This window comes from Ziziphus jujuba, chromosome 6 (assembly GCF_031755915.1).
Source record: "Ziziphus jujuba cultivar Dongzao chromosome 6, ASM3175591v1".
Taxonomy (NCBI): Eukaryota; Viridiplantae; Streptophyta; class Magnoliopsida; order Rosales; family Rhamnaceae; genus Ziziphus; species Ziziphus jujuba.
Window position 1 is genome coordinate 5,264,112 of NC_083384.1, and position 21,662 is coordinate 5,285,773.

The window sequence follows — 21,662 nt, forward strand, 5'->3', positions numbered from 1 at the left end:
TATGTGAAATTCCCCAACTAGCTCATGTATGCTGCATTTGTGGCCAAACTTGACCAAAATCTGCATCTTCTGAGTATAGGTCCTTGATAGAGTCAAACTGATTACTTGAGTATAGAGCCACTTTCGTGCTTACTGCATCAGCAACCTTGTTCATTGTGACAGATTTGTGTTTGAATACATAGGGAAACTTTTCTATAGATTTGATCCACCTGGCATACATTTGATTAATTCTATTCTAGGACTGAATAAATTGTAATGCCTTATGACCACTGTAAGCGTCAGTTTCTAGCTCAAACACTTTTATCAAAATCTGGTAAGGTTTCATTTTGCTTAGGCCCCCAAATGAACTTTCCCTTCTTCAAGTAATCAGTGATAGAGCCTGCAATGATGATCCGCCCGTTTGTAAACCCTCCACGGAAAGTTAAGCTATGGAAGCTTCTTACTTCTGTAATTGAAGCAGGGCCGTTTCCATGTGAAATGCTTTTGTTGACATGATTCGTATTTCCCTTCTTTTTCAAGAGTTGTAACATATGTGCTGTATCATTATTCAATACATTATTTTATTAATAAAGACTTACACTTATTAATATTATATATATATATATATATAATACTACTCCACTGTCTATGGTTACCAGACACGCTCTATACGATTTGAATACTCAAAGGCTACATTTTTTATAGATTCACAAAAAATAAAAAATAAAAAATAAAAACGGCTATATTTTTTTAATTTTAAATCTTCATATTTCCCTTCTTTTTCCTTTCAACAGATGGGGACATTATAGAATATAAAATTCACCGCACAACAAAGCTACAAAACAAAAGAATAAAATATAAAATTCACCACACGACAAAGCTATACAGTAGTTATTGCATACCAATGCATATCATTTCATATAATCCTTTCAACATCAACAAATATGTTTTTTGGCTCTTAATTTTGTTTCATTTTCTTAATATGTTGGACTAGAATTTCTATGTTTAGATTTGAAGATCCGCCTTGTCCAATACCATCCTCAGCAGATTTTGCCATTCTATTCACTGAATTTTGAAATTCCTCCCTTCTTGTTTCCATCAAAGTCTTTATTGTTGTCTCTATAGTGGACCTATCACATGCTTCCAATTCAACTCCAATTCTCAACACTTTGGTTATAAGGTCAGAGTTAATCAATTGGTCATACATTAGTGGCCAACACATCATGGGAATTCTGGCCATGATGCTCTCTGAGATGGAGTTCCAACCGCAGTGTGTGAAAAACCCACCTACAGCTTGGTGGGACAATACCTCTTCTTGTGGAGCCCAGTCCACAATGTAACCCTTTTCTTTAGCACCGATTTTAAGTTCTTCAGGAATCCCATGCTCTGCTTCTGTTAAACCACAATTATTTCTATCAAGGCATTTATACAATCTAAAAACAAGACCTTGTTGATAATCAAGCTCTGATATAAACAATGTGAAAGTACCATTTTTCTCAAAACTTGGTTAAACATATGCATCTATATTTATCTTCTAAATTGTAAGCAAAACTTTTCCCAAATCCAGTATATTAATTTGCACAAAGAAAACAGAGTTTTACAAGATACTCCTTAAAAGTTTTAGAAAGTAGGCCTAACTATATATTAAGTAAACAGAAATATATAGTAGTAGATAGTGGTAGCTTTCATTTACCCAAAAAAATAAAATAAAATAAAAGATAGCAGTAGTTTTCGATATTTCCTAACCTGATAATATAACATCTGGCCGTATAACCCACAAGAAAGGATGTCCACTGTTGACAAGCCCATGCCAAAACTCCAATAACTGTGAAACTGATACATTTATCAGACTCCCAAAGCTAACATAAAGAACCGATTTCAAAGGCTGTGAATCCAACCATGCAAGGCAATTTTGATCTGCTTTCCATGAAGAGATATGAGATCCCATCAATTGGGAGCCATATTTTTCAATTTTAGAGTTCAAGATTGCATGAAGAGGTCCAACTGAGTAAACTTTGCCAAAGTGGGTGGCAAGCTGAGGTAGGCATTGATCTTCAAGCTCATCGAAGGTGTTGATTATAAGACCTGAAGAATACCGAGTCATGCCGGTGAACTCATTGAGAAGGAACTGAAATGCAGGATGGTGTACATCCGGTAGCACACAGAAGGCGGGTAGATTTCTGCGTCGTAGAATGCCTTCGACTCCAGGCACACCAATAATTTCATGATTCATATCGTCGTCTGAAGAAGAATATTATTTGGTCAAACTTCTTATTAAAGACAATTTAGATGACAATGACCAAACTGTCTATAAAACTAAAAAACTCACCTGCAAAAGGAAGGTGACCATCTTCAATGAGCTTGGGGACAATAAAATATGTCAATGTGCAAGAAGCACTGTGTGAAGAAAAAGTAAACGAAGGGATCCCCAACTCCTCTGCTACTTCAACTGGATAAAGGATATATTGGTCGCTTATGATACAAGTTACCGGAGGCAACTTAGCATTCAGCAAGAGGATCAGCTCTTTCAAGTGTGGCTTAGTTTTCGTCTTAATATCGAAAAAGAAATCAAAGGTAAGGGATCGAGGATGATCGTCCGGTAGGCCATCGGAGATGAACTCGAAATGGAGATTTGGGAATTGAGTGGAGAGAGCTGTGAGGTTTTCAAAGCTCTTGCGGAAGTGATGGGTAAAAACGAAGGTTATGCAAAAGCCAGCTTGGCTTAGAAGTTGTGCTAAGAATAATAAGGGTCTAATATGGCCGTGTGCTGGTATGGAATGAAGCACTACATGAGGAGGTTGCTGTTGCTCCATCTCTATATGTCATACTTCACAAAATATTGTCTTCCTAAGTTCATAATTATAACCCAAACTAATTATATATTTTATATATCTACTTAAAAAAAAAAAAAAAAAAAAAAACTCTTGTTTTTGGCCCATTATTTTTGGACATACTTGCTTATAATCTTATACTTTGACAACATATTTAATGGTCTGTTATAATATTGATTTTGTTATTATATATTTCTTTTTTGGTTTTAGTTGGTTTAAATACTTGAAGATGATTACTATGAAGATTAGAAACTGTCAAGGGCGGCTAAAGGATCAAAGGCTGTTAATTATTCATCCAATTCATTTGTCTCTGTCCTGATATCTCACGTTTGTACAGTAGTACATTATCTGGCAGACTTTTTTGACTTTGATCCTAATTTGGAGTACTATTCGGAGTAGCTAGTTTAATATTGATGACTGATGTCATATATGGTTTTGTCCATCTATATAGTAATAATATTCCGTTAGAAATTAGAATAGAAAGATACATATACATACATACATATATATATATATATATATATATGTATATGTGTGTGTATATGATGGTCATGAATTTGATACCAGAAAATCAAATTTTGTAAGAGAACAATGAGCTCCAAACAAAAAGAACATTTCAGCAAATTAATTAATGGCAGCATAAAAAAAACTAGGAAATTAAGGGACATTCAGCTGAAATGGAGTATACATAGCAAAGAGCTAAATAATACTCTATATTGAAGCCAACGCCATACAACCGATACAATCGTATGTATATGTATATGTATATATATATATATATTTATATGCATAAAACAATAAAGTCAGAGATTGTAGTAGCATATGGATGTAAGACAATAGACCTAAACATAGATTATTACACAGATCCAAGATAAAAGATTTAAGTATCCACAGACAGAACCATACGTTGCCTGTTTTTAAAGATAATACGTAACATCATCTCTAACACTTCTGTAGATGATATCGCCGGCTGCAAGCCACTAATATCTAAGCTAGCTATTAGAATTTAGGAGGATACTCCAAATGCAACAAATAAACATCCATGGTGATTGTTCTAAAGCTTCCATGGTTTGCTCATGGTCATACATTTCCCTTCCTTGAAAATGTACACACAACAAATTCATTCACTTCCTATCTATATTATTTTATTTTATTTGAAAGAAAAACCAATTATTGATTATTTTCTAAGGAATAATTTCATTAAGACATTTCAATTTTATATTTTTGCTCTAATTACAATTAGATTGCATATTTTTAAAAAATTATCATATTTAGACCTCACTACCGGTTAAAAACCATAATTATACTTTGGTAGTATTATTGAATCATAGAAGAGAATGTTAATTTCTAGCCTTCCCTAAACCATTAACTATAAAAATTGATTAGAAAATTGTCACATAAAGCTATATATATATATGGATCAGGCATTTGATGTATCTTTCTAACATCCATTAAATGTATATAAATTGGCTCATAATTTAATTTCATTTTCTTGAAACTATCCTTGTCCAATACTATCCTTAGCACATTTAGCTATTTTATTAACTGAATTTTGAAATTGCTCCCTTTTAGTTTCCATCAAAATCTTTATTGTTGCCTCAATAGTCAACCTATCATATGCCTCCAGTTCAAACCCCACTTTTCAACACTTTGCTAGCAAGGTCAGAATTAATCAATTGGTCATGCATTTGTGGCCAACAGATCAATGGAATTCTGGCCATGATACTCTCTGAGATGGAGTTCCAACCACAGTGTGAAAAACCCTCATACGGCTTGGTGGGTCAAATCCTCTTCTTGTGGAGCCCATTCCACAAAGTAACCTTTCTCTTTTGCACCAATTTGAATTAAGTTCCTCAGGAAACACATTTTCCTCTCCTTCTGTTAATTAAACTACCATTTTAATTTCCCATTAGTCCAAACATGTTTTCTATTCATCTTTTTTTAATTTAATAAATTGAAAAACACCTTTACCAAAAGTTAGAAGAAAAAAACACATTTCTCATACCTGATATAACAGCATCTGGTCGTACAACCCACAAGAAAGGATGACCACTATTGACAAGGCCATGCCAAAATTCCAATGTCTGGGAAATTGTCATTCGGATCAAACTCCCAAAGCTGACATAAAGAACCGATCTCAAGGGATGCGAATAAAACCATGCTATACAATTTCGATCTGCTTTCCGAAAAGAGGCATGAGATGCCATCAACTTGGAGCCATGCTTTCCAATCTTGGAATTCAAGAATGCATTAAGAGGTCCGACCGTGTAAATTTTGCCAAAAAAAGGTGGCAAATTGAGGTAAACATTGAACTTCAAGGTCAAAGGTGTTGATTATAAGTCCTGAAGAGTAACGATGCATGCCGGTGGTCTCTTTGTGAAGGACCTGAAAAGCAGGGTCCTGTACATCTGGTAGAACACAAAATGCAGGTAGATTGCCTTCGAGTCCTATCACCCCATTAATTTGGTAATTTATGTTGTGTTCTGAAGAAATTAAATTTGTTTTGGTAAAAGGTGTCATAAGGGAAAGCTCACATGACAATGACCTAACGCTTAAAAAATAAATAAATAGATATATAAAACAAAAACTCACCTGCAAAAGGAAGTTGACCTTCTTCAATGAGCTTGGGGATAATTAAATACGTCAATGTGGAACAAGCACTGTGAGCACAAGAAGTAAATACAGGGATCTTTAACTCCTCTGCTACTTCAAGAGGATAATACGCATATTGGTCGTATATGATACAAGTGACAGGAGGTGATGACTGTGCATTCAGGAAGAGAAGCGGCTCTTTGAAATGTGGCTTAGTTTTCTTCTTTATATCCCAAAAGAAATCGTAGATAAGGGATCGAGGGGGATCGTCCGGTAGGCCGTCGGAGATGAACTCAAAATGGAGATGTGGGAATTGAGTGCAGAGAGCTGGAAGGTTTTCAATGCAGTTGCGATTATGGTGGGTAAAGACAAAGGTTACGTAAAGACCAGCCTTGGCTTAGAAGTTGTGCTAAGCATAGTAAGGGTTTAATGTGGCCATGTCCTGGCATGGTATGAAGCACTACATGATGAAGAGGAGGTTGTTGTTGCTTCATCTCACTAGCATCAAACTGTTGGAGACAAAGGACTAAAGGAGAAACCAAGAAAATTGATTTTTATTAATATAAAACAATTGGTACACTCTCACGTATAAAGAGAGCAACACACTCACTCACACAAATGAGCAACACACACTAACACACTCACACTCACTTGATTTTTGACTTATACTAGGACACAAAACACCTTTTCACACTCTTCTCACTCAAAGGACACACACTCACACTCACACGTACAGCACTCTCTCTTTTTCTATTGCTATTGGACATGACACCTAACTCATACATCATCACCTATTTATAGAAGAGAAAGTAGGTTGTAGATACTTCTAGAAATATTTAATTATAGATATTTTTCTCACCACTTCCAAGGCACTAGTTGTTCTCCATTTTTAAAGAGAAAACAAGATAACTCTAGATTCTTCTAGTGAGTTAAGTCAGCATTGATATTTATCAATACTCCCCCTCAATGTTGACTCTCTTGATTGATTCTCTATTCACCATGTTGAGCATTTCTCTTAACTTTGTAAGCTTGGTAATATTGAGTGCTTTAGTGAATAAGTCTGCCGCTTGATCTTCTGTTTTAACGTGTTGCATTTTAATTTCTTCTAGCAGTACTTTTTCTCTGATAAAATGATAATGTATCTCCACATGTTTTGTCCTTGCATGAAATACCGGATTCTCCGCCAATTGTATTGCTGATTGGTTATCACAATGGAGAGAAACTGCATAGTCAACTTGTTGATGTAAATCTTTTAAGTAGTTGTCTTAACCACATACCTTCTTGGCCTGCCATAGCAGCTGCTCTATATTCTGCTTCTGTAGTTGACAGAGACACAGTTGGTTGTCTTTTACTGCACCAAGATACTGCTCCTGAACCAAGGCTGAATATATATCCAGTAGTCGATCGTCGTGTATCATGATCTCCAGCATAGTCGGCATCACAGTAACCAACCAACTTGCATTCCTCTCCTCTGTTATATAGAAGCCCCAAGTTTATAGTGCCTTTAACGTACCTTAATATTCGTCGGACTGCTTCCAAGTGAGGTTTCTTTGGACTTTGCATATACCGACTTACAACTCCAACTGCAAATGAAATATCTGGCCGCGTCAGTGTTAAATAGATAAGACTTCCTACCAATTGTTGGTACATAGTAGCATCCTCCAAGTCTTTTCCTTCATATGCAGATAGCTTAGCATTCACCTCCATTGGAGTTGATATTGGCTTGCAGTCCAACATTCCAAATTTTTGTAATAGATTCTTTGCATACTTTTGTTGACCAAGAAATAAACCTTTCTCTGTTCGGTCAACTTCGAGTCCAAGGAAGTGCTTGAGCTCCCCAAGTTCCTTCATCTGGAAGCGAACTAATAAATTTCTCTTTGTTTGAGAGATTTCATCTTCATGATCTCCTATGATAATTAAATCATCCACATATACTAGCACTACTGCTAGTTTTGTTCCTTCAGTCTTCACAAATAAACTAGAATCTGCAGAAGATACTATATATCCACTTTGAAGAAGGAACTCTGCAATCTTACCGTACCATGCCCGCGGAGCTTGTTTTAGACCATAAAGTGCCTTCCTTAGCTTGCACACGTACTCTGGATTAGTTTTTCTTTCAAAACCCTTTGGCTGTATCATATAAATTTCTCTGTCTAGATCTCCATTCAAGAAGGCATTCTTCACGTCCATCTGCCACAGCTTCCAGTCTTTACTTGCTGCAAGTGCTAGTAGAACACGTACGGTAGTGATCTTTGCTACTGGACTAAACGTCTCATCATAGTCTAGTCCATATTGCTGTGAGAATCCTCGTGCGACTAAACGAGCTTTATATCTTTCAATTGATCCATCATGATGAGTTTTTATCTTGTAAACCCATTTACAGGATATGGGTTTTACAGTTTTAGGTTTAGGCACCAAATCCCAAGTTTGATTTTGATTTAATGCAGAAATTTCTTCTTCCATAGCCTTTCTCCATTCATGATATTTAGATGCTTCTTCATATGATGTAGGTTCTTTTATATCCTCCATTTCTGTTATTACTACATTAGCGTACCTGGGATTTGGTCTTCGTTGTCTACTCGATCTTCTTGGTTGTGGAGTTGTCTCTTCGTCATTTTGTTGAAGATTCGACCCGATGTTCTCTGGTATTCCTTGATGTACACTAGACCGCCAGGGACTTTGAGATGATATCGTAGGCTCGTCTGCTACAGTCGGCTCGTCTTCTCCTTCATTTGTTGGCTGGCATGCCTCATATTCTTGCTCCCCCATATTTTGTTGCAGCTTGACCTCAATCTCCTTTGAATTTGGCAACTCTGTATTTTGAGGTGCCCACCAAGAAGATGCTTCATCGAACACCACATTTCGTGAAGTATAACATCGCCCAGTATTAGGGTCACAACATCTCCACCCTTTTCTTTGGCTATCATATCCGACAAAAATGCATCTTATTGCCTTCTTATCAAACTTCATGCGTAAGTGAGAAGGCACAAACACATAGCAAACACAGCCAAAGATTCGAAAGTGGCTTACTGTGGGTTTTATGTTCCACAGTTTTTCAAAGGGTGAGAGGAATCCTAACTTTGCTTGAGGGAGCCTATTAATCACATGAGCTGCTGTATTCATGCACTCAGCCCAAAATCTTCCTGGAACATTTTTTGCATGTAGCATGCTCCGACATGTTTCTGCAAGATGTCGGTTCTTTCTTTCTGCAATACCATTTTGTTGCGGAGTATTTGGACACGTCAATTGATGTCTTATTTTGTATTCTTTTAAATATTGTATAAATTCTCTTGAGGTATATTCTCCCCCATTATCTGTGCGTAGGCATTGTATCCTTTTGCCTAATTCTCTTTCTACTTTTTCCTTAAATTGCTTAAATTTTGAAAAGGTCTCAGATTTTTCTTTCATAAAGAAAACCCAGACGTACCTTGAAAAATCGTCAATGAATGTCACCATATAATGCATGCCTCCAACTGATGACTGCTTGATACGCCCGAAGACATCAGAGTGAATGAGTTGCAGAGGCTCTTTTGCTTGGAACTTTGAATCTTCAAATGGTAGTTGATGTGCTTTGCCGTATTGACACCCTGCACAGATTGTGTCGACACCGACATCGAGATGGGGAAGACCCTTGAGCATTGACTTTTTCATCATCACCTTCAACTTTTTGTAGCTGACATGTCCTAACCGTGCGTGCCAAAGGTCTGATGTCTCGTTCCTTCTTGTCTTGTTTACGTAGGCAGACTCTGCTGACATCACATAGATAGATTCCAATCGCCGCCCCTTCATTGTTGGTGTACCAGAGATTTTAAGGTCTCGATACACCTTAACATCCTCAGGTCCAAACAATACATAATTTCCTGAAGATGTTAGTTGAGCTACTGACAGCAAATTCTTCTTCATTCCTGGCACATGATAGACATCTTGCAGTTGAACTTGATGGCAACTAAAACGAGGCATGATTGCTGCCTTACCAACGTGAGCTATCGGCAATCTTGAGTCATTTGCCATTACCACCATACGCCCTCCTTTATACTCTGTCATGCTTTGCAGCTTCTCTTTATCTCCCGTCATATGATTTGAACTTCCAGAGTCTATAATCCAATCATTTTTATAATCAATCCGTCTAGGGATAACCACTGCGAGTGCCGTTTCCCTTTCTTGCATTGAACTTGAGTCATCCATGAGCTCAGCAGTAGCCAAAGATGCTTCAACATCCCATTCATCTTCACTTATATTATTTTGAGGCTCTGGGATAACTATATTACTTTCTGTAAATTTCTTCCTTAGTCTACAGTTTTTAATATAATGTCCTTTTCTTCCACAGTTGAAGCATCTTCCATCATCTCTTTTATTTTCAAAAAATCATCCATTATTTCTTTTATTTTCTAAAAATTGTTGTCTATTTCTATTATTCCTTTGTTCTCCTCTAAAATCTTCTCCATGTTGATTTACCTTATTAAATTTTTGTTGTTTGGGTCGGCCTTTTCTTCTGTCGCTAAAGAGCGCTTCTTCATCGCTCTTTAGTGAGACCCCAGCCATTTGTTTGATCATATTTTCTTGATCAATAAGTAAATTTTCTAATTCAATCAATGAAGGTTGGACTGGCCAACCTGGAATGGCTGAAATAAATCCTTTAAATTCGGGTCTCAACCCATGTAAAATTATTCTCCTCATTCTAGATTCTGTAATAGGAGAACTAGGATCTAACTCAGTAATTTCGCGACTAAGAGTTTTTACCTTGTTGAAATATTTATGGATTGTCATGTCGTGCTGTGTTGTTGACAGTAATTCACTCTCGAGAAGCTGCAACCTTGTGTCGTTCTTCCTTGAGAAGAGTCTTGCAAACGTGTCCCAGGCCTCTTTTGGCACTTCAGTATCTCGTATGTACTCCAACATCTCTTCTTCAACTGTAGATTTAAGGGCAAACATTGCCTTACCAGCTTTGATATTCCACTTCTTCAAAGCCTCAGCATCCTGTGGTTGCTCGACTTCACTGCCAGCTATGATCTCCCAGAGATCTTGGCCATTCAAATGTGACTTCATGCACATTGACCACGTGCCGTAATTCTGAATGTTGAGCTTCTTAATACCTCCACCAACTTGAAGGTCTCCCATTATGGTTGCTGGAAATTCCCGCAGCACTACGTAAACTTAGTCTTGACTGCGTGATCACGAACAAGAAGCTCTCACAAAGTTGAACTTGGACCAACCAAGCTCTGATACCAAAAATGTTGGAGACAAAGGACTAAAGGAGAAACCAAGAAAATTGATTTTTATTAATATAAAACAATTGGTACACTCTCACGTATAAAGAGAGCAACACACTCACTCACACAAATGAGCAACACACACTAACACACTCACACTCACTTGATTTTTGACTTATACTAGGACACAAAACACCTTTTCACACTCTTCTCACTCAAAGGACACACACTCACACTCACACGTATAGCACTCTCTCTTTTTCTATTGCTATTGGACATGACACCTAACTCATACATCATCACCTATTTATAGAAGAGAAAGTAGGTTGTAGATACTTCTAGAAATATTTAATTATAGATATTTTTCTCACCACTTTCAAGGCACTAGTTGTTCTCCATTTTTAAAGAGAAAACAAGATAACTCTAGATTCTTCTAGGGAGTTAAGTCGGCATTGATATTTATCACAAACTTCAAAATATTTTCCAAATTAATATTACTACCCAAACTTACTCTGTTTTTTTTCCAAAAAAAAAAAAAAAAAAAATCTACCAAAAATGAAGAAGAGAAAATAAATAAATTATACCTTGTTTAGAGCCCATTCTTTTTGGACATACTTGTTTATATCCAAATTCACAACATATTGAATGGCCTGCATAATGATTTTTTATTTTTATTTTTTACCATTAGTATTTTTCTTTGTTGGTCAAGTCTGTTTAAAGTATATAGTTGAAGAAGAAGACTCTGGAGAGAGAAACCGACAAGGGAGGCTAAGGGATCTAAGCCAATTGGATAATTCATTCAATTAAAGGCAAAATATATAAATAAATAAATTGGCCTGATGTACTACTCTTGAACAATAGTAAATGCGGCTTATTTCTTTGACTTTAACAGAAATTTAGATCACTACTAATATTGATGATTGGTGTTTATTGGTTTTCTTCATCTATGATGTAATATTTATTGCTTTAGAAACCAAATGAAAGAGATATGCAATATATATATATATATATGATGGTGATGAATTTGATATCGGAAAGTACAATTTCCGCAAAGAATGATAAGCTCCAAACAAAAAGAACACCTCAGCAAATTTTAATTAATGGCCGGCATAAAAACTAGGAAAATATAATGTCACATTCAGTTAAGAAAACAGAGCATAACAAAGGGCTGAATAATGGCACCGCTTGTACATTTATTGAAACCAACGTAATACAACTCTTACATTAATTGTTTAGCGTGTTGTATATATACATATATATATATATATATATATGGTCAAAGATTGTAGTAGTATATGGATTTAAGACATAGACCTAATTATAGATTATTATATATATCTAACATAAAAAATATAAGAATTCACCGAACAGAATCGAACGTTTCCTATTTTCAAATGTAATATTTGACATTATCTCTTAACAAATTTGTAGGAGATATTGCCGGTCGCAAGTCTAATATCAAAGCTGTTAGGAGGATACTCCAAAAAATAAACAAATATATATATATATACATATATGTATATGTATGTTGATATAGTACATACACACACATAAAGTTTCCCAATTAAGGTACTTTATGCAGCATCTGCAATTCTGCTAAAGAAGGATGCTAAAATTCATTACATAGCAAACTACGTCCATTATTTCTGTATTACTATCTTCTCTCTCTCTCTCTCTCTCTCTCTCTCTCTCTCTCCCCCCCTCTATATATATATATATAGCTTAGGCCTAGGCCCACCCCCTTAAAGGGAGAGTCATGAGGGATTCAAAACAGAGGAGTTTGAGTGTTCTAATGCTTCCATGGTATGCTTATGGTCATATATTTCCCTTCCTTGAGCTAGCCAAGCAGCTCACTCGCAGAAACTTTCACATCTATTTTTGTTCAACCCCTGTGAACCTCAATTCTATAAAGTCTAAAGTATGTAAATTCTCCAATTCCATAAAATTAGTGGAGTTAAATCTCCCAACCCTTCCTGATCTTCCTCCTCAATACCACACAACCAAAGGGCTTCCACCACATCTCAATGCCACCCTTCATAGAGCCTCTGACTTGTCTAAGCCTGACATCTCAAATATGATTGCAACCCTTGACCCAGATTTGGTGATTTTTGATTACCATGTAAGGCATTGGGTACCAAGTTTAGCTTTTTCTTTCAATGTTCCAGCTATTCCCTTTGTACCAACTGGAGTTGGTGTTGTCTCTTTTGTACACCATTATACGAAGATTAAAGATCGTGAATTCCCATTCCCAGAACTTTGTCCTGATATTTTGAAACCAAAGTTAGTCCAGTTGGGTGTGACACCTGCAAGTAGTACTGATCAGGATAAGGAACGGGAACAGGATCACGAAGATGGAGACGATGAAAGTGTCCAATCATCTGTTGAAACGTCTTCTTATTATAATACCGCTTTGATAAAGTCTTTTAGAGAGCTAGAGGGGAAATATATTGATTATCTTTCTGACTCCTTTGGCTTGAAGATTATCCCAGTCGGTCCTCTCGTTTCAGATCCTGCTGATCAGGACGAGGAGGGCATTTGTATCATCGATTGGCTTGACAAGAGAGAAAAGTCTTCAACCGTGTTTGTATCCTTTGGAAGTGAGTGTTATCTTTCTAAAGAAGATATGGAAGAGATGGCTTATGGTCTAGAGCTTAGCAATGTGAATTTCTTATGGATTATAAGGTTTCCAGAGGGAGAGAAGATGGAGCTCAAAGATGCTCTACCAGAAGGCTTTCTAGAAAGGGTGAATGAAAACGGAATGGTTGTTGAGAATTGGGCTCCCCAAGTAAAGATTCTGAACCATTCAAGTATTGGTGGGTTTGTGAGTCATTGTGGATGGAGTTCAATCATGGAGAGCTTGAGATTTGGTGTCCCAATTATAGCCATGCCTATACAACATGATCAGCCATGGAATGCTAAAGTGGTTGTGTCTTCTGGATTTGGTTTGGAGGTTGAGAGGGAAAACGGTAAGGGGCTCGAAAGGGAACATGTTGCAAAAGTGATCAAACAAGTGTTGGTGGAAAAAATTGGGGAGAATATTAAGAGGAAAGCTACAAAAATGAGTGAAAATATGAAAGGAAAAGTTGAGGAAGAGATGATGGATGTGGTTGAAAAAGAGCTTTTACAAATTTGTGGAATGTAACCTCTAAATGCTTATTCAAGCAATGCAATAAACATGCACAATGCTTCTCTGTTTTGGGAGCTATATTTTACAAGTTTAAAGGCTAAAATAATAAAATAAATAAATAAATTGAAATGATAGGTGAATAAATATTAGTTAATAAAATGGCAATATGCAAAAAGTGAGGCTAATTTGAAATTCAGCTAATATATAAACCATTGAGTAGATAAATAATGACACTTGGAAAAGAAATATAACTTGAATCAAAAACAAAATCCAAATATTCATTCATTCACTCATATGGATCAAAACGATGAAATCAGAGGAATTGTTGCAGTTGTGGCAATAATGATGGCAATTATGTCTACCATTACTCTTGTACATGCCAATATTGATGCCCATCAACCTTCTTCTTCCTCTCACATTACTCTCTCTTCTCTTCATGATACAATTTCTTCGTCTCTAGTTCCAGAAATTTTGTACGAGTCACCTGATTTCAGAAGGATATTACGTTGGTTAATAGAGGCTTGCAAAGCAGCAACAAAAATTAAAGATTATGATGAATGTCACCAAAGTATTTACATGCGATGCATGAGTGCATGAACGTGACTATAATATACATATGAACACTAACGAAGTTATATATAGATATATATTTATATATATTATATCATATTATATTATATTATAAATTAAGGTTTTATAACCTCTTCTCTCTTTTCATACATTAAAAATATTGTAAATTAGTTTTTGATACATTAAGAAAACAGAGAAGAGGAACTATGATGTCAAGTATGTTTTTCATAGTTCTTTTGAAGGCAATTATGATACCAATCATCCTTCCCAACTTACCCTCTTTCTGATCTTTATCTCCCTTCTCCTCCCTATTTTAGAAGTTTATCATACATAAATACATATTCTTTTTCTTATTTGGTATTTTCTATTGTTTGGTTGATTCAAAGCATACAGAAAAATAAAAACTGAATCTTTACAAATAAAAATAAAAAATGTATATATGTACTTTCTTTAAATAGTTCATTTTAGAAAGGAAAAAAAAAAAAAAAAAGGAAAACTATGATATTTTTAAGTAATATAATGAAAAATTTCACCCGAGCACCAAATTTTGTAAAATGTTGTAAGCCTTGTGGGGTTTTCTATAATACCACATTAATCATGTTGACAAAAGAGCCCGTCCCTTTTTTCTCTGTTTTTTCCAATAGGCCGTTCTCTTTTGGAGCATAATTGGTACTTCAATCTGAAAAGTTTATGCAATTGCTTTCTCTTACTGGGGGCATTAAATTGCCAGGATTTCCAAACTCAATCCAATTTATATCATAATAGGGTTTAATTATACAGTGACCTTCCATTTTTTTTTTAAACAAAAAAAATGAAAATTCAACTTCCACCTAAATCAATGTAAATCAATAGCGACATCTTTTTTGTTTTTATTTTTCTTTCTTGTTGGTCCACAATTTAATAGTGATGACATCAATTTTAATTATTTGATAATTAAAATGCCCCTTCGTTTGCTTGAAGGAATGAAGATTTTGGACTATAAATTGTGTTGGACTTTTCTCTCACATGCTTAAAATTAAGAAAATTAAAGAGAGAAAATGAGAGGAATTAACGTAGTAGCAGTAGTTGAGGTGATGATAATATGGATTGTTTTTGTGATGGCTTTTGTAGAAGACACCAAATTAGATGGCAAACATTCTTCTCATTCCTTTGCCCAGATTGATTAGAACATGCAAATGGGTTTCCCTACTTAATTGTAGCCACAAAAAAATGTGGTTAACCAGTCTAATTTGTTTTGAAACAGCGTTTAAGCGATGCATGAAGGATATCAACTTATAATCATTCTACTTGTATAACTGATCTCTTGCTTCCTTTCAATTCTATATATATATATATATATATATATACGGAAATTCTATTGTGAGGACGGTCCGCATGAGGACCGCAGCGGACCGCAGTATTAGTGATGATTTTTTATAGTATTAACGACGGTTTCTTAGAAAATCGTCACCAATACTATGAAAAACCGTCACCAATACTGTGGTCCGCATGAAGACCATTCGCACCATAAACAGACTGTATATATATATATATATATATATGCAACCTTAAATTACTTATAAAAACTACTCTGTTTTATCTTTCAGAAAGGAAATTAATAACTTTTAAAAAACATTTTAACACATACAAACAAAATTAGTCGTCCTTGTGTTATAGTTAACAAATCATTGAAAACTGTAAATTCTTTTAAAAACTAAATTATTAAAAACTAGTGAATATGGAGTTTCCATCCATTTAAAATGGATTACTCATCACTCTTTTATTCTTCTTCTTCTACTGCCTTTTTTATATTTATTTATTTATTTTTTATTTTTTATTTTTTGGGGGAAAGCTGACAAGAGAATTGGTTAGATTGAAACAAAAAAAAGAAAGCAAATTACCAATTAATCCAAATGCTTGGCTGCGACACTTCCATTGACAGAGATGGATGTAAAGGGGCTTGTTGTTTCGAAATACTAATTCATTGCTATTAGGATAATTTCACCAACATCTTGCTGTAGGTTCTGAACTTCTGATAAAGGACATGTGGGCTAGTTTCTATCATTTCTTTTTCTTATTCCTGTTCCTTTTTCTTATTATTGTCAACCAGTTCAGGTTGATCTGATATTAGATAATGACTGAACCTAAATCAACATATAAAAATTGTTCTATTATGGAAGTTACTGGATGATCTGTATAGTATATGCAACACATAGAAAAAGGCAATAGCTTCGCTTCTGTTCAGAATTGACTTTGTTGTCCTTATTAATAGCTTCGCTTCTGTTCAGAATTGACTTTGTTGTCCTTATTTACTTGATATTTTCACATTTAGGTTTTATGGAAATCTTGTTAATCATCGGATTTTATGAAGTCTGTATACATAAGCTGATTCATGAGAATCATATTCTCACCCAGGTTTCGGTTATTGGTATAGAAGGCTCAACTCAGTTATGTCAAAAACATATTGCCAGTGAGCATATGTATAGGAATCATCAAGCTGTTATTTCTAAGCTGCAGTTAACATGGTTTTGAGAAGAATGTGATAACAGTTGCAGCAAAGTACTCCTCTGTTTTGGCTCTTGAAAATGATACTGGAAATTCACTAAGCATTCGCATGGTTCATCCAAAGGGACCCTCTAAATCTCTATTCATCAAATTTTTGGTAAGTTCTTTTCTCTTCCCATAATTCGGATGAAGCTATCACTAATTCAGGTCCATTCACTTTCTAAAATATGCTTGCCATGTCATGACTATTATACTTTTAATTTCCTTTCGCCATTTTCCTCCTAACCTCCAAAGCAGGTTTATTCATTGAAATCCAATTTTCTTATCCGTTCTTTATGAAACTTGGCATGTTATGTTTCAGCTGCTGGGTTCAAATACATCAAATTTTACTGTTATATATTTTTGTACTTGGAAATATGCATGCGTTGGAAAATAGTTTTTGTACTTAGAAATATACATGCGTTGGAAAATAGTTTTGGTCTATACTTGAAAATATTACATTCTGTAGAAATATAATTTGATGAAAAAGTTCAATATGCCTGTGTTCTCCAATATTTTGGCTTTTTCAATTCTAAATATTCAAATGTATGTGGGTAATTGTATCAATTTGATTATTAATATTTGGTATATATTTTTGTTGAGACAATGCTGCTTATTAGTAAAGTGTATTTTTTTATTTTTTTATTTTTGTTTTTGTTTTGAATGTTATTATACATGTTCTTCTTTTCAGTTGCTGAAACTAAATTAAAATATTGTTTCCTTATCTACTTTGGTTGGAATCTATATGATGCATGCTGTCTTTTTAAGTATACAGTCTCAATCTTATTCCAAATGGGATCTTTTTGTTGTGTGCTAATTATATTATTTTGTAATTAAATAAAAATGATAAGTTCCCAATTGGATGTGCCAGCTAGATGACAATTCATATTTACTATATATATATATATATATTTTTTTTTCTTTCTATATATATATATATATTAATTTTTCTTTCTATGGTCAAGGAGTTTATGTATTATCGAATGTGATTTATTTTGATTGGTTTTTATTTTTTATTTTTTTGTTTATAAGCTTGCTGGATCACAGCCATGATGGTGGTGAAGGTCAATCTATTGGTGTAGTGGACTTGAAAAATATACTACTTCTTTTGACTAAACTTTCCCTCTTTCTTCTTTTTTTTTTTTTTTTTTTTTTCAGTTAACTTTTCCTCTGTTGGTATAATGAGGTTGGGTGAGTTGGCCCGGCAAGATGCAGCTATGCTTTGGGATGGAGTTAAACTTGATGGTAAAGTCTTTTAACTCTTTGACCAATGTGACAAACTTCAGTGATTTATGTCAAATGTTATGGGCATATTAGGGAAGGAGTCTGGATATACATTTAAAATGAATTTAATTGATTTTGAATTACAATAATGGGTTTCAAGTTCAATTATCTGAAATTAATACAATTTTACGTTCTTAGATGATTCTCTTCCTCTTATGTAGGACCTAAGAGGTTACATGATTGCAACAATTTGATTTCCTGGAGCTTGGAGTATTGACTTGAATGAGATTTTATTAGGCTTGGAGAAATTTGATAAAGTGATGGTTGTAAAGGATGCAAAAACCCTTGTATAAAGCAGGGGAGAAGAAATTAGGGGCTGATGAGAAGACTTTCATCCACATATTCAGTGAACGAAGCAGATGACGTTTGGCTGTTGTAAGTTCTGCCTACCATGACATGTATGACACTATGACTCACTAGAAAAGGCAATTTCTATTTCTGCATCATCAATCTTTTTACATTTTAATACTTAGATTTTTTGTTTTAATGTTTAGCTAATCTTAATGTTTTCAGGCAGTAAAGAGTGAGATGTCGGGCTTTTTTGACAAATATTATGATGCTTGGAGAATTCTGCAAAGTATTTTGCAAATGTATACTGCCCCACACTCAAGCATAGGTGTTTCATTGAAATTATTGATTACAGTATGTTAGAGCTGAAGGAAAATGGAAATTTATTTCATAGTTCATTAAAGCTGTAACTTTTATTGGAAAAGGTGTATGAGGCAGTAGTAGCCTGGCTTTTCTTCTTCATTTTTCTTTTTCGTCTTTTAGAGAGCTGAAACTTAGAAGAGTGGACCTGGCATTGTTATTCTTTAATTTCTTTTGCGTAATGTAAGATAGTTATGATGTCATGTAACATTGTAATTCTTTCCTCATAGGGTCTGCATGACCTACATTTCTTGACAAATGGTCATTTTTTATGCCTAAGTTTCTCAGAACAAGCTTCTAGGTGCAAATCTATTGTTACAAACTGAACTCTCTATTTAGAACCTCTAGAAGGAGCACAATTTCATCATTTCTTATCTTTCTACATTTAGTTCCCAAAATCTCTAATGTTGTTTAGCTTTTTGTAAATAAACTGTGAACAACAAAAACAAAGGACTATCTGAAATTGATTAAAAATACCCAACATCTAGAACATGTTTTGGAGAAAAGCTCAAATTTACATGCACATGTTGACTTCTAAGTTTGCATAGTACAACTCGCCTTTGCACGAGTAGAGAAGTACTTGGTGATGATATTACTTCATATCGTCCATCTAATCGCTGCCTTGTTGTAATTTTCAGCCCTATAACTCCCATTTACTTGCTTTAAGAAGGCTAACCAAGTTGCAATACAGGTGTATGTGAAAGCAAAAGGAATGTTTGGAACAACTCTCTGGAAGAGTTTGCAATTGAACTTGCAAAACATGTAACATTATTTTATCAATGAATAAATTCAGGTTTTAATATTTATTCGACCACATCAAAATACAAGGGAGAAAAAAAATTCACATCCAAAATATCTTATGTCATGAATGGAGGAACGTAAAAGAACCAAATTAGAAGCTAACATGCTAAATGCAGCAGAAAGTTCCTCCTATATGTTAATGTTTTGAAGTTAATAATTTTTCGTTGACATTATAATTCTACTTTGGCTGTACGCTCAAAAGTTCGAATTGTTACATTTAAAATTTCTTCGTTATTCTTCTAATGAAATGAAAAACTAAATTCATGTGACTATTGGCCGGAACATGTAATCTTTCTTAATAGCTTAAGCAGTTGAGATTGAAGGTAACTTAAGATAAATCTTATTCATCCCAATTTTGAGTTTTGGTGGATTATCTTAAGCAACTTTTGTTCCTTAACTAATTTATAATTCCCTGGACAGTATGGCTCAAGCTATTGGTATCTGTCTTCTGCCTCTTGAAAACAATTGGTCCTCTGATAGTGTGAGCAAGTATGTTATTTCTTTCCTAACAATATTAATTATTAGTGTCAGGATCCGTCCAAAATTCTTCACCGGAACCCTAGACAAGTCCTGATCCCAGGGAAACCCTACCGAACCTTCCAATGGAAAATCCGATAGAACCTTCCCTAAGGGTTGGACTTACCACAAATTTCCTGCACTGAAAACACACTTCTATATACACCACCTTATTCCTCCCACATTACTACAATTTAATTCCACAATTTGCAGCACTCCAAAATAATAATAGGGGATTTATGCAGTATTTAATAAAATGTCTCCAATACAGTATACAGAGCATTATGCAAGTAAATATGAAATTAATACAATGTCAGATAAAGAAGCAATACAAGATGGAGAGGAAAAAGGAAAGAAATGCTTATTGGACTTTCGACAATGAACTGAGACGTTAGGCTCGCCCCGGACGATCAACGTCTCCCAATCCTTGTAACTAGGGGAACGGAATTTAAAAATATGAGATGCTAATCATCTCAGTGAGTGACTCTATCTACTGTACAATTATAAAGCAACGATAATTATAGTACATTTGATTAATTGAGAATAAATAAGTAAATAAATAATAATTAATTGAAAATAATATTTTCTCTCAAAACCCTTACCATTCACTCCGTTGGAAAAGTTTTCCTTTTAAAACATTTTCGCAAAACCAGTTATTTGTATTCCCCGAAAACCAAGGAATCAATTAGTCAACTAAATATCAAATAAAATATAATAAATCAAGCATCCAAAATTTATAATGAAAATAAAATAGGAATAGAAATAAAAATAATTTCGTAACAATTACTAAATGATTAATAAATGTCATAAACAAATAATACAAAAATATTAATGAAACTTACATTAAGACAATTCAGGAAATAATAAAATAATTAGAATGAATCAATTAATTGAACAATTAAATAAATAAATAATTAAATCAAATTAAAATCTCCATTTAAAATAAATGGTAAGAACATAGTAAAATCGCTTTAAAATCAACAAATCAATATAAATAGTAAAATAAATCATTTAATTAATAAAAGAAATACCTAAATCAATTTAATCATCTATTTGAAGTAAATGATAAAACTATAAAAGAATTTATTTGAAAACACCAATCCATTTAAATAGTAAAATAATCAAGGTAAAATGCATTTTAGAAACATTGATTAAATAAATTATAAAAATTCTATTAGATGCATTTTTATTTTAGATACTCTTTAAAGACATTATTATTTGGAAATAATATCAAAAGCTACTTGACGCACCACACTATATACCAGTGATGTCCCACGATACCCAGCGTCCCGAGCACCGTGTAACGGGAGGTTAAAAAGAGAAACTTGCATACGGTCCCTTCGGCGTCCCGACAGCACCGCTGCTTAAACCGTCATCCCGGCCATGGAGCGGGGTGGCTTATGGCCAATATCAAACTTGCCTGCCTTCGGTCCGATGGCAACTCAATGGAGACATTATAACTTGCGCACTCATCCACATATATAGTACAGAACACCAGTACTGTATGAATGCATCTAAAACAAATAACCAAATTTATTATTAAAATATGCAATTTTATCCAAAATTCACCGTGGGAATTAT

At 34.4% G+C, this 21,662-nt stretch overlaps 2 protein-coding genes across 2 annotated transcripts; one reads left to right on the forward strand and one right to left on the reverse strand.

Annotated features, from left to right (window-relative positions):
• Positions 1–735: 735 nt before the first annotated feature.
• LOC107431096 (7-deoxyloganetic acid glucosyl transferase) lies at positions 736–2,846 on the reverse strand. The gene is made up of 3 exons (XM_025079005.3): positions 2,309–2,846; positions 1,726–2,220; positions 736–1,371 (listed from the first exon to the last, which is right to left on the reverse strand). The coding sequence occupies exons 1-3, from the start codon at positions 2,790–2,792 to the stop codon at positions 938–940; spliced, it is 1,413 nt and encodes a 470-aa protein (XP_024934773.3). The 5' UTR covers positions 2,793–2,846; the 3' UTR covers positions 736–937.
• Positions 2,847–12,170: 9,324 nt separating this feature from the next.
• Positions 12,171–13,817, forward strand: LOC107431094 (UDP-glucosyltransferase 29-like). Its single transcript, XM_016041976.4, has one exon. It carries the CDS (start codon positions 12,369–12,371, stop codon positions 13,752–13,754), a length of 1,386 nt encoding a protein of 461 aa, XP_015897462.4. The 5' UTR covers positions 12,171–12,368; the 3' UTR covers positions 13,755–13,817.
• Positions 13,818–21,662: the final 7,845 nt, after the last annotated feature.